The sequence below is a fragment of the Pocillopora damicornis genome, chromosome 3 (assembly GCF_964200805.1).
Source record: "Pocillopora damicornis chromosome 3, jaPocDami1.2, whole genome shotgun sequence".
Lineage (NCBI taxonomy): Eukaryota > Metazoa > Cnidaria > Anthozoa > Scleractinia > Pocilloporidae > Pocillopora > Pocillopora damicornis.
The window spans coordinates 30,140,949-30,154,214 of NC_142672.1; the positions used below are offsets into that span (position 1 = coordinate 30,140,949).

Below are 13,266 nucleotides of genomic sequence, written 5' to 3' on the forward strand. Positions count from 1 at the left end.
CAGGACCTGTGTGTAGAGTCTGGTGTGATAGCAGAAGGTTCTGTTGCAGAAGTTCTACAAGGACGCAGGTTAAATAGTTGTGTTAGACTCCACAAACTCGTGCATGAAGCCCCTATGAGACTGGCGTGGCGAGGATTTAGGCCCTGGATAGAAGAGAATTATAAGCAGTCCAAGAGTATCGTTGATGGCTTATTTGGTGAGACTGGTGATTTGTATGATGATATCTGCAAAAGGTTGTTCCAGAAGTATATGACCAGTGCTTGTAGTGTCAATTCTGTCCATCATTTGACAAGTACATGGCGTTTCTTCGTTGCGAGTGCGGAGTGCACGAACTATTGACGGAATAACAATGGTTCAGAAGATACGAGGCGACCAAAAAACATTTGCAGAGGTGGCTGATAGAATGATGTCAATAGTTTTGCATGAAGTAACAGAAAACTAGTGTATTGGCGTAGTCTTTGATGTTAAACGAGATAGCTCAGTAAAGAATGCTGAGAGAGATAGAGCAGAGATGCTCAGAAAGCGGTCATGGATTCAGAAACATTAGGGTAGACAACAAAACATTACAGTGGCGGAAATTCCTTTCCACTTCCAAGAATAAGTTGCTCCTAATTCCTCTCAGAATAGTGCGAAAATGAGATACAGAAAGACTCGCTGGAAAGAAAATCTTTGTAACAGCCGAGGATCGATGCTATGAAGTCTCTTAGATCGGAACAACAACAAGGAAGCTAAGGTCTACGCAAGAGGAAGCAAATACCAGAGTGTTACTCCGTGTAGCTATTTTTTTAATCAAGCCTCGTTTCGACAAACGAGTCTCGTTTCGACAAACGAGTCTCGTTTCGACTAACGAGTCTCGTTTCGACGAACGAGTCCCGAGTCTCTATTCTCGAACAAACGAGTCTGGTTGAAAATCGTTTATCGAGTGACTTATAAATCGTGACGATTTAAAATCGAGTGGTTTCCCAGAAACCGTGAGTGATCCGATTATCTTATATATTTTTTTTGAGATGATTAACACCAAAAATGGATTTGATGCTCAAATCTTAAGGCTCTACAGGTAAGGTCTTCCGAAAACTGGACAAAACTCAAGAAAATGAAATAATGGTGGAATAATTTGGATATTCCTCGCATTGTTCGAAATACTCCGCAACTCGCAATCATCCAAATCATCAAAATAGGAATATAAATTTCAGAGAATAAGTGGGGGAAGTTTCTTATTCGAGAGACTGTAGAGTTGTGTCGATTAGGTTTTTGGTCAGAGGAAATATTAGAGTATGTAACACTAGCTTTTTAAAGAACGTTACCAAGACATAGAAAATAGAACTTACCTTAACGTATTGTACGAATATCTCAGCGCTAACCTTCCGACCCTACAACAACCTTGGGAAAAAAAATTAGACATCTACGCATGCGCCGAGAGCCGACGTTTGCCGAACAAATCTCGTTTCGTCAAACGAGTCTCGTTTCGTCAAACGAGTCTCGTTTCTTCAAACGAGTCTCGTTTCGTCAAATGAGTCTCGTTTCGTTAAATGAGTCTCGTTGTGTCAAACGAGTCTCGTTTCGTGAAACGAGCCTCGCTTTGACTCGCTTCGATTCTCTCGAACAAACGAGTCTCGTTGAAAATCGTTTATTGAGTGACTCATAAATCGTGACGATTAAAAATCGAGTGGTTTCCCAGAAACCGTGAGTGATCCGAAGATTTTCCCTAACCCTCTATGGCAAAATTCACAACTGAATATATTCAATAGCCTTTAGTTAGAAGTATTTAAAATAGAAAATATCATCACAGCCTTTGATAAGAAGATTTTTCTGGTGATGACTCCAAATAAACCGCGCAGCTGGTAACGAAACGAAAGTAAAATTTAGGCTTAAAACAAATCGGAATAATGATTTCAATGAGACAGAGTTTCAATGAGACTGTCATAATCAATGTTTCTATAAACTGCTACGATTAGTTACAATTGGATGGCTTAAAATTCCTTACTCGTGTAGCAAACTGGGTTCAAATTTAGTCGTGTTCCTCTGTCCTGACTCTGCCCTGACTCTGCCCTCTGCCCTGACATTTCGTGCTAATTCTCGAAACGTCAGATTTGACACTCTTTAGGTGGCCAATTTGCGTTATCAACTCGTTACAAATATTAAATTGTCCCGTTACACTTCCTCACTGACGCAGCACCTCAGTTTCTTTAGAACCTTGACTTCTTTATAATTCAAATTTTAGATAGAAATAAGAGAGATGGTAAGTTTTGAGCTCGGTAAAGAAATAAAGAAAGATGTTTTTCGTCTCGTCAAGAGCGTAGGACTCTATCTACAAACATTACGCTATCGACATTGCTGATCATAGCAGTATGCAGGACTTGGTAAAGACAATGTTATTGAAAAGTACTTTTTGCACGTTCTTAGAGGGAAATTCAAACCTCGATTTAAAGGTATATTAAAGTTAATTCAAATAGATTTAAACTTTCCGACAGGATGTTCCAACGAAAAGAGTCAGAGAACAACATAAACCTTTTTTTGTTGTTGTCAAGTCTAACAAATTGTGCAAGTTGCTCTAATGAAAGAACGCATGAAATATCCTACTTCGCTCTACCATGATCATCCCTTGATTCATCATTAGACATAATAGGTGACTTTTTGAGCCCGAATTTTTCCAGCGTGATGTCCGAATTAGATAGATATTTACGTCTGACGATATTGCCGCTTGTACTCCATCTTGAGGGGTACATATCAAGACCATTTGTCTCAGTTGATGTGAAAGTGTCTGATATCGCCCTCGACGCTTTCATTCTCGTATCTCTATTTATCTTGTGTCATGACAGGACGGAAAAACGCGTGGACTGTAAGTACCTCCCGTTGTCCCATACAAAGCCTTGTATGGAACAACGGGAGGTACTTACAGTGCATGCATTATCCGTCCTGTCATGCGGTATAACCCAACCGACAGAAAAACGCTGCTCCAACGAACTAAACTACTTTTTAAAACTACAGGTAATATTCTTACTTAGAAGCGACTTACAAGATAATAACTTACAATATAATAACGTGGGTCCTAAATATCTTGCTTGAGCCCTCTAAAAACCATATATTAGCTTACCACTTTACAAACTCAATACTTTCTCCAAAGTTCTTAGTTCCTTACACACCGACTTGCCACTACACGAATTCACCACTTTCTCCAAAGTTCCTAGTTCCTTGCACACCGGCTTTCCACTACACAAACACACCACTTTCTCCAAAGTTCTTAGTTCCTCGCACACCTTGCATGCAGCTTCGTTGCGCACTCACACCGTCTCGCTTTTTTTTTTCTCTCAAGGGTATCTCTCGACAAAAGGAAACTACATGAGCGGCGCCTAACTAAGCGCCACATAAGAAATCTCGTGATGTTTTCGCATTGCGCATAGCTGCGTAACAAGTATGATGCAATAATTGCGTTACTCGACAAAACTTTCCAGAAAGTTTCCTGACAACGAGGTCAGCGTAACTATACAGTATGGATATCATTTACAAAAACAATATTACTCATTAACACCCGAGATGCCAATTACTCCTGACACTTGGCATCGAGTAAATTTGAGATTCACCTAGGGATCTTACGTTTACACTCAAACAGATAATGAAGAACACGATTTCCCCTCAGTTGAATCACTTAAAGTCAGTAAAAAATGTCGATTTTTTACTGACTTTAAGCAATCGATAAAGCAATCAAAATGCACTCTCCTGTTTAGAGCTCGGTGATAAGTGCTGGGTACTTGTAAATCTTACAAAGGATACAACTGACCCAGACTCAGCCGATGGTAAAACTCCAGCTCTAAATATCTAATGGGGAACTACACAACAACGAAGTAAGTGTAGCAGGCAGTTTTTAAATTCTGGAATTCTTAATGGATAAATAATTACGTTCACGAACGAATTGCTATATTGTAAAACCCTGATGACGAGTACCGTCGGTTGCAGATGAGAAAAGTTTGCAGTTCTTTGCAAATATACCAACAGGTTCAGAATCTGGAATGGAAGTAAGGTGAAAACAGAAGCTCCTGTAATAAAAAATAATGTGTTTGCTAATTTGGCCTCTCTGATGACATTTCTTATTGTTACATATTGGTGACTTTTGTTTCCTCCAAATAACATAATACGCTACACACATAACTAATAGAGGTGTTGCAGGAAACAAAACTATAGGGCAGATTACGCTGTATCTTGTAATGGAGTTGAAGTTTGCATTAACGAAAACTGTTATAGTGAGTATTGCTGCTATGATCCACGGTAGGGCAATAGCACAGATATAAACACGAAAGTTTGTAGTTCTGTAACGAAGAGGCCAACCGATGGCGAACATTCTCTCCACGGAAATAACAGCAAGTGTATAAATGGACGATGTACTTGTAGACATGTCAACACAGTTGAAAACACGCCATGTTGCTATTGAAGCTGATTCATATGTTCCAATGAAAAGAAGAATGGTCAGTCCTCCAACCAGTAAATCTGCTAGGCCCAAACGTATCAGAAGAAATGAGGAACGCTTTCGGCGTCTCGGCTTAAGAAAAATCCAGATGATGAGAATATCTCCCGTCATGGTCAAAGTTGCCAAGAATCCAAAACATAATCTCCAGAACATATTCCAAGCTTTGAAATCCATGGCAGTAGGGTCCTGTTTCCCTATATGATGATGCTGGAGAGTCAAAACAAAGCAAAATTTTAGCTATATTGCGTGAATTTTTATTCTTTTTTATTAATATTTATCATGTTCAAGTTTGCTTCGCTGCCAATGTGTTGCTTCGTAGCTCAGTTGGTAGTACTGCCCAACAAATATCTGGCAGGAAATTGTTTCTCTTGATTCCAGTTGAGGAATCTATATCTGAATCGATATATTTAGACTTCTTTCTGCAATTTTTTTAAATTGAAGATCACCTGCAAGTATGCTTTTTTTTAAAGTAGATATCATCCGCAAGGCAACATACTATGAATTTCATTTAATCGCGATGTTATGCAAAATTTATTTTCCAAGAAGAAAGTAAAGCTAACCTATGGAGGGAGTGTCATTCAGACTGTATACCAAATGTCTTTAAGATACTTGCTTATTAAGACCCCATTCACACCAGTGAAAAATTTTTAATTTAAACGGGATTTAGCGTGATGAAATTCAGAAACGGAGAACTGAAAAACTGAACTGTCAGTATTAGTATTAGTATTTAAGAAATCGCTGACTTGTAATCGCTGACTTTATTGGGCTAATTGTGCTAAATTGTGATTAATAATATTTTTATTTAAAAAAAATTTTATTTCAAGTGCTAAAATCTACTTACAATGGAAGTGGGTGAGTATGATGGGGCAATTTAGTATTATTAATGAGTTGATAGAGTAAATTGGCCGCCATAAAGAGTTTCAAATCTGACTTTTCAAGCAGTAGCCCGATACGTCAGGGTAGAGGGCAGAGTCAGGGCAGAGTCAGGACAGATGAACACGGCAAGTCGGGATGTCAATTGCCAGAGCTACGCTCCGATTATTTCCACTTATCTCAAGTGCTAAAATCTACTTACAATGGAAGTTATAATTCTATATTTTTTTACATATGTCGATAAAAATAAAATTTCAGATATAAATAAAAAACATTTTTGCTATGGAAAAAAAACCAAACATTTATTATTATTGGAATAATGCTGTTACAATAATAATAGTAAGAGCATTTTTACCGTTATTACTATTATCATTATCATTATTAATATTATCATCATCGTTGCTGTTATAATTATTTTTCTTTGTAATAAGTTTTTTTTTAGCGTTGAGGCGCAATTTGGCAGAAACGAAGATCGTAATCAAGTGTGGAGACTTTTGTATTAATAGAATCATAACCATTAATGTTAGAAATTCTGTGAGAGATCTAGCTAAGCGTTATAGAAAGCCTTCCATGACCCGGCTTCCTTCTTTCTCATTTACCTAGCACAATCATAAATGAATGCACAACTGTTCGCAGTTATTATACTTCTAACTCATAATCTGTAATATGTCTCACGTGACAACGTCGAATTTAAGTGGAGCTACATGAAACTACAATATACAGCTGTCGTATTTGAAGATCTCATGCTCCAAGTTAAATCAACACAAATGCAAATTTATAATTTATTTATAATTTATACTGATTGGTGCGAGCAACACAGCTTTCGACATCTAAGAAGCTTGCTTTGACATACAGTAACTAAATTAGAGAAAAAAGAATGGAATAACTTTTCCGTCCTGTTTTTAAATGAGGATGTTTCACTAACACAAATTCATTAGACTTAAAAGTTTGCTTCTTGTTCCTCTCGTTCGACGAGATCGTTACCAGTAAACGCAGCAGCTTTCTTTGGAACAATTCTTGATCTTACACGGCGGCAACAGAGCAGTTTCCGAAATTCCCTTCGAAATTCGCCATTTGTGAAAGCGTAAATAATAGGATTGATTGAAGCACTCAAATAAAATAAAAAAGTGACAAGTAATGCTACAATTCTTGAGCTGGTTTCAGGGGAAAAACGAAACCAGAAGACAAGTGCCCACGTTGGTATCCAGCAACACAAAAGTCCCGCCGCCAAAAAAAGCAGCATTCGAGTAACGTTTGTTTCTTTCAATGAGTTTCTTACTGCAGTATTGTCAGTACAGCTCCGTAGCGATGACACTACATTATGTTGATGCTCATGGGTTTTCAGAAATATCCTATAATAACTGAAAATGCCGACAATCAACGGTAAGACAAAAAGTAATCCGACAGTGATGCAATAATGAAAGATTTGACTTTCATTGGTTGGGTAATCAAAGGAGCACACTGCGTAGCCTTGAATAAAATCGATTTTAATCCAATTTGTGACACGGACAATCAGCAGGTAAAGTGCAAGAGAAAGCCACAAGCAACTCAACCATATCTTAGATCTGCGGGGCGAAAAAATCTTCCTGTAATGGCTTGTCTTTACAATTTTCACATAGCGGTTAAATGCTGTCAAACCAAGGGTTGGTGGAGTAACATAATAGGCAAATACATCGACAAAGCCTTGAAATTGGCATAGGGCGTCGCCAAAGACCCATCTACCGATGATCAGCGTGGCAAAAGCTAACGTCATGTCTACTATTCCACACAGCAGATCGCTGACAGCTAAAGCAATGATATACAGGTTGGTGGCTGATCGCAGGTTTGAGTTTCTGTATGCTGCTATACAAACCAGACTGTTTCCAATAATGCTTATGATGCACAATGCAATGCAAACACTTGCCTCAGTTATGACAATAGGTACGCTTCGACTTGGTAGCTCTGAGTTTAACATAGCACCTTCTGAAAATAAAATAAATTAAAGATCAAATAATTGAATAAATGAATAAACAAGTAATTGAACAGAGATAAAAATTAATTAGGTGAAAATAATGGATATCCCTCTTTCCCGGCAAACTACATCATCCGTGCCTTTAATTCGCTCTCAGGGTTTACGAACTTTCGAAATATTCTTTATTTATATGTTCGTTTACTTATTGGCTTAATTTCAACCGCGTGACCTGTGACCTGCACAATTATGATAAGCTATCTCGTGTCTATTTCAAAGACTATAAGTCCATAAATCTTTCGAAATATTCTTTTGATCATTTATCTAGTTATTCATTTATATGTTCGTTTACTTATTGGCTTTTTTTCTTTCAGCTGCGAGACCTGTGACCTGCACAATTATGATAAGCTCGTGTCTATCTCAAAGACAATAAGACTATAAGTCTATCTCAAAGACTAATAAAATTTACTCTTGCTTATTTATTCCAAATTGCACTCGAAATCATGTGATTACCTATACTAACATATAATTGCTTTGAATACTACCCTCATATTTCAACTCTAACGGCTAGGGAAGAACACACTGTATATAAAACGTCATACTGGTAACTCGAAAAATGCCTACGCATTTCTATCAGCTAAATAATCGTGCCTAATAGAGTGTTTGTATTGCAAGAGAAGCTCACACTACCTTTTCTTTTAATTTTGTCGGTAAAACGCAGGTGTTTTATTTAGCATGCTTTTCCAAGTCTTCCGTAAAACCAAGCCGCAAGTCATTTCTCACCGGAAAAATAAAATTATTCGATATTTCCGTTCGAACATCAGTCTGCCGAAAAGTTCCACTAGTTTGTTTCCTTATTTACTTCTGATGAAGCTTGGAACATATCAGCTGAAGGCGCCAATTCATCTTACTTTCATATTTTTTCCGTATCCTCATATTTTTCATGTTAAGAGGACGTTAATTTGCATATATAATTTAAGTTTAAAATTGACGATCATTTATAGAGCTTCCTTCAGACTTTTGTCGCCTAAATAAAATATTTTATAAATTGAACGTTTCGCTTGAATTGAAATCGATCGAAAACTTAGGCTGTCCATGCAAGCTTTCTGACTAAATTTTGAAAATTCTCCTCTCTCTCTCAACAAATCTTTAACAATGCATATGGGCTCAAAAAGATGTATTTTGACAACGTCTGAATAAATTTGACTGAAGAAAAATAACGTGTTGGATTGTATACTTAACGGTCATCATTTGTTTCCTTCGGTTGGGACATCATTAAGGGAAGTGTCAAGATATGTCATTCTATTTATGAAACTCTTTTGCGTTTTCAGTCTACCCTGCATTCAATGTGAATAGATGGAAACATGGATAAATAAAGGCTTTCTTAATCAGTTTAAAGTTAAAGGTAATCTTTTTATTGAATAGTTGTCGTATTCTCCCATACTTAAAACTTAAAGCTTTCATACTCAGAATCGAGCGAGGTGATCCTAAAGCCGGTCAAACGTCAGCTTTTCCACGCCGTCGCAGCACCACAGTTTGTTTAGAAATTTACCCTCTTTATTATTTGCTTTATACTTGTCTTTTCCAATACGTACAAAATAAACGCCTTTTTTATTCTTATGTTAAATAAAAAAGTGACAGCTGCAGGTGAGGGGGAAAGCCGTTTGCAATAGGTCTGAAAGACAACTACTAGCGGATTATTGTTTTTGCCTAAAGCCTGAATACATTCCTTCATCCAACCTTTTTTTATTTCAACGTTTCCCAGACCTTTGTGTTATCAGGCTTTATAAATAAACGAGATTGGTCAAAAACCTATCGTTTATTGCATCGGTAACCCATAGAAAATTGAAACATAATATGTTTTATTTTAAGTTTATTTTATAGAAGCAATAAACCACACTTTCTGTCGGTTTACTAGCATAATACCCCACTCAGAACGTTGGGAAAACACTCGAAAAGTTGTTAATCACAAGTAGGAGGCGAGTGATTCACAAACTTTTTCAGTAACACACTTCTCCAAACATCTCAAGTTGGCTACTATTATGGTCAAATGATACATAGAAAGTTCGGTAAGTTGTTTAATGACTTTCCGCAAAGATGGCGAGAGCAATTGATAAAGAAATGTATATGTGAAGTTTCACCACTCTACTTGAGAGAGATAGAATATTACTTCACTCCCTGTTTCCCGCACTAAGAAAATTTGAAAAAAAATAATACTCTCACTTCGATGATTGATAAAGTCACGAATGTGCTGCTAAATTTTATCTGTGGCGCCGTTTGTTTCAAACTTTGTCTCACGATAAGAGTCAGAGAGCTCGACCAAATTTCTCAAAATTGTTAGAAAAGAACTCTAAAGCTCTCATTTTATTTGCTTCAAGAAACAGCTGGCTGTGAGTTAGTTGGGTATTTCGGGTTTTCTTATGCGAGGAGTTTGTAACGATTATCACGGTGTACTGTCCGACCTAGACCTAGTGAAAGCTTTACCTTACGCGGAGATTCGATGAAAACATGTCAGATCACAGAAGAATATGGGAAGGTACTTATAATAGCTCAACGGCGGTCAAACGTCCTTGCAAGGTTAGAACTATTGTCTTTTAATGCTACCAGTCTTTAGCTGTCACAGTGCAGAGGGTGTGGCTTTTTTTAGAGCTAAAAATTAGGTTTAAAAAGCGAAAAATGGATTACTAGAGAAACTATCTCTAACTAACCTTAATTCCATAGGAAAATTTCCCCAAAACGGTATTGAAGTGGCTAATTAATACTTTGTCTCCAAAGTTCACGTTTACCTCTTCCAAATTGAGGTTTTCTTAGTGCAAAATGCCTTTTTTCCTTTTTAATACCACAATTTTTTTTCATTCTATATAAACTTTCAGAGTAGGAAAGGCCTTTCCACGCCTATGCCCATTTTTAAGGTAACAGCGGAAGGGACTGAAACATCTGTATGTTTGACTATGATTTCAAGAAAAAAATTCTGTTTTATTCTGCTGAAGTGCATATCAGTTTGCCGTTTTCGAAATACTTAGTCTTTTTGATCGAAAGATAACCCCAGAAAATTATTCTTTACTTTCGTAAGCTTGATTGCGAATTTTCATCAGCATTTTTATTAGTAACATATCTGGCCAAATTATCATATAAACTGCGGTGTTTAACAAATATTTCTAACCTGGGAAAAGCGGTAACTTCATGTGTGTAAATTGGGATTATGAATGACTTGACGCAGTCAATAAGCATTTGACCATGAATAACTTTTGAACATTTCGAAAAGTTTGTTTTCACTTAAATAGGACGCGATAGGCTGGCGTGCGCAGGGATAACCACAAAAAAAGATTCTAAGATAAAAATCATTTCTTTTCTTTTTCGAGTCAGAGCAGGAGATTCCGATTCATAGAAGAGCGTGGCTTATTTTCTCATTTCTGCTCACTACTGTCATTCAGTCTATGTTTTTGTCTTTCACGAACACGTGAAGTGAAACAAGTTTTCTTTATCCCGATTGTAACATAGCTGTCAAGGAGTAGCATACTTGTGAAAATTAACAATTGGTTCATACGTCAGCGTGCGTTCATCGAGATATGAAGCACGCGGAAAGTTTGGAGGGCACGAAAGATGCGTAAGAGTTGCTCGAGGCGTAGCCGAGAGCACCTCTAGCTTCTTGTGTGCTCTCCAAACTTCCCAAGTGCTTCATATCTCGATGAACACACAGCTGACGTATGAACCAGTTGTTTTATAACGTTTTCAACCCAATGGTTTAAATGTTGTAAAAGGGTTGATATTCCCTCTGCTATTTCGCCACGCTGTAAACGATCTTGTTTCCACGTTTAGCTTAAATTGCCGCCGAAGTCTTAACCAGTTTTTTAATAATAAAATCCCAAAGTAAAAAAAAATCGCTGAGAAAATTTTTTTCCTCGAAGGATTTGTTTGCTGACGTCATGAGCGTGCACAATAGGAATATGAAGCACGCTCACGCAAGTAAATTTGATTAGACAAATTTACTAGCTATCTTATAATGAAGAAATGTAAAATGGTTTCCGTGTTTACATAGCCTGATGTAAACACGCGGGAGGTTGGCTTCGCGTCGTGGTTTCCTACGCTTACATCAAATGGCAACTTTTGTTATAAAAATGTTCAGGGTAAGGCGGCTCGTCATAATATCAACATTTTCCTGAGTGCGTGAAAGGAAAAATTTTTTTTTTCTAAATCGTGACTGAATTGACTTTAAATTTTCTGATAGCCGACGATCCTTGCGGACTAATAACACATTTTGAGGCAGGTAAAGTGCAACTTAATCTTTTATTTATGTAAAATTACTTATTACATGTGGAAATTCTCCCTTTTAGTATATTTACCTACTCATAGAGCCTCACTATCCGATGGATAGGGGCTAAGAGTTTAAAGCCGTTGCCACTCAACGATTAAAAAAGGTGCTTGAGGTTTTAATATAGCACTTGAAATTTTAACTGCTATTAGGAAGTCATGAATAGATTAGTGATAATGATTTTTGAGGAGCCGTTTATTCATTCTAATGATTGTGAGTTTATTTAGGAGGAAGCATGTTTGGAATGCAGGTTTGCGTCAAATTTTGTAATTCGCCGACTGCTTCATCATTTCATTCCCATGCAACTAATACCCCACTCACAGCAAAGCTTAGAAATGTTCTAAGCTGTTTTGTTAAACACTATTTTCTTCATAAAGCTTCTTAAATAAACATCTGTCGACTTCAAGTTTAGCACAATGAATTACAAGTCAGCGATAGTTTATTGAGAGTTCAGTTTTTCAGTTCTCCGTTTCTGAATTTTATCACGCTGAATCCCGTTTAATTAAACATTTTTTGCTAGTATGAATGGGGTCTTAATCAAAGGTACGCATTCATATATTTTCCTATACGTAGAAATTACCTGGTTCTGTTTTTTTTTCCTATGGGAAGGAAGGGTGTTGGTGGTTTCGGTTCTGATACAGTGTATATATGATTAAACATTTTCCTTTAAAGAGATCTGGTATACGACCGATAAATAATACCAACCTACTGTATTCTGATATGTTTGTACTAATTCGACAATTTATAGCAGGAAAGATCATGAATATTTCTGCGAAACATTACACAAGTTACGTTCCCTTCTACTTTTAGCGGATAGGATGTTACATCAGAAACTTTGAAAATCTACAAGACTTGTACGTTCGCTTCGCCCTCATGTTTTGCAATTTCCTTTTCATTGATTAAGGCAGCTACATTTCGCAGATTTCTTGCCTTTTCACGGCGACAACAGAGCAGGTTCTAAATTGCTTTCTAAATGCGCCATTTGTGAAAGTGTAAATAAAAGGATTTACCATTACACCATTATTATGCTTGTTCGATCGCTCGCTCGTCAAACCTATTTTGTTTACTTACTTTCATATTGTGTGTTTAGCAACTTTAGTTATTATTAGTACTTGTATCGTTGTCTTTTTCTCCTTTCGTTTTTCTCCTTTACTTTTTTCCTTCAGGTTTATCTGTATTATATATTTTGGTTGAGCAACAGCGAATCGCTTGTCGCTTTTAAATTGTTTATATCCTACATTTGTAATTTACATTTATTTATATTGTCTGTTAGTGGCTTTTGTTCTGCTGATTGATAGCTTCTGTCGTCCCAGAGTTACTTCGCGTAAGTATGATGTCTTTAAGCTGATTTCGCTTAATGTGAAGGGCATTAGCAATTTTAAAAAAAGAAGAAGAATTTTTACTTGGTCCCGAAAGGGCAATGCAGACATAACCTTCCTACAAGAAACTCATTCTACTCTTGAAACAATTGTTCGATGGAAGAATGAATGGGGCGGAGAGCTTATCGCCTGTCACGGTGGCTCTAATTCACGTGGAGTGGCAATTTTGATGAAAAATGGTCTTGATTGTAAAGTACAGCATACAATCCTAGACCCCATGGGACGATATATAATTTTAAAAGCTGATATAAAAGATTCAAGGTATGTTTTAATAAATGTTTATGCTCCAAAC

At 37.0% G+C, this 13,266-nt stretch overlaps 2 protein-coding genes and 1 pseudogene across 2 annotated transcripts in view; all 3 read right to left on the reverse strand.

Moving 5' to 3' along the window:
• The window catches only part of LOC113672267 (octopamine receptor beta-1R), a 165,633-nt gene that overhangs the window by 91,782 nt on the left and 60,585 nt on the right, over positions 1-13,266 (reverse strand). The window lies entirely within an intron of this gene.
• On the reverse strand, positions 3,703-4,938 carry LOC149049287 (adenosine receptor A3-like; annotated as a pseudogene).
• LOC149049288 (histamine H2 receptor-like) lies at positions 6,276-7,289 on the reverse strand. Its single transcript, XM_089200466.1, has one exon. The coding sequence runs from the start codon at positions 7,287-7,289 to the stop codon at positions 6,276-6,278; it is 1,014 nt and encodes a 337-aa protein (XP_089056592.1).

Bases quoted from the DNA above. Each gene is read 5' to 3' on its own strand.
- LOC149049288 (XM_089200466.1), bottom strand. From the start codon at position 7,289: ATGTTAAACTCAGAGCTACCAAGTCGAAGCGTACCTATTGTCATAACT.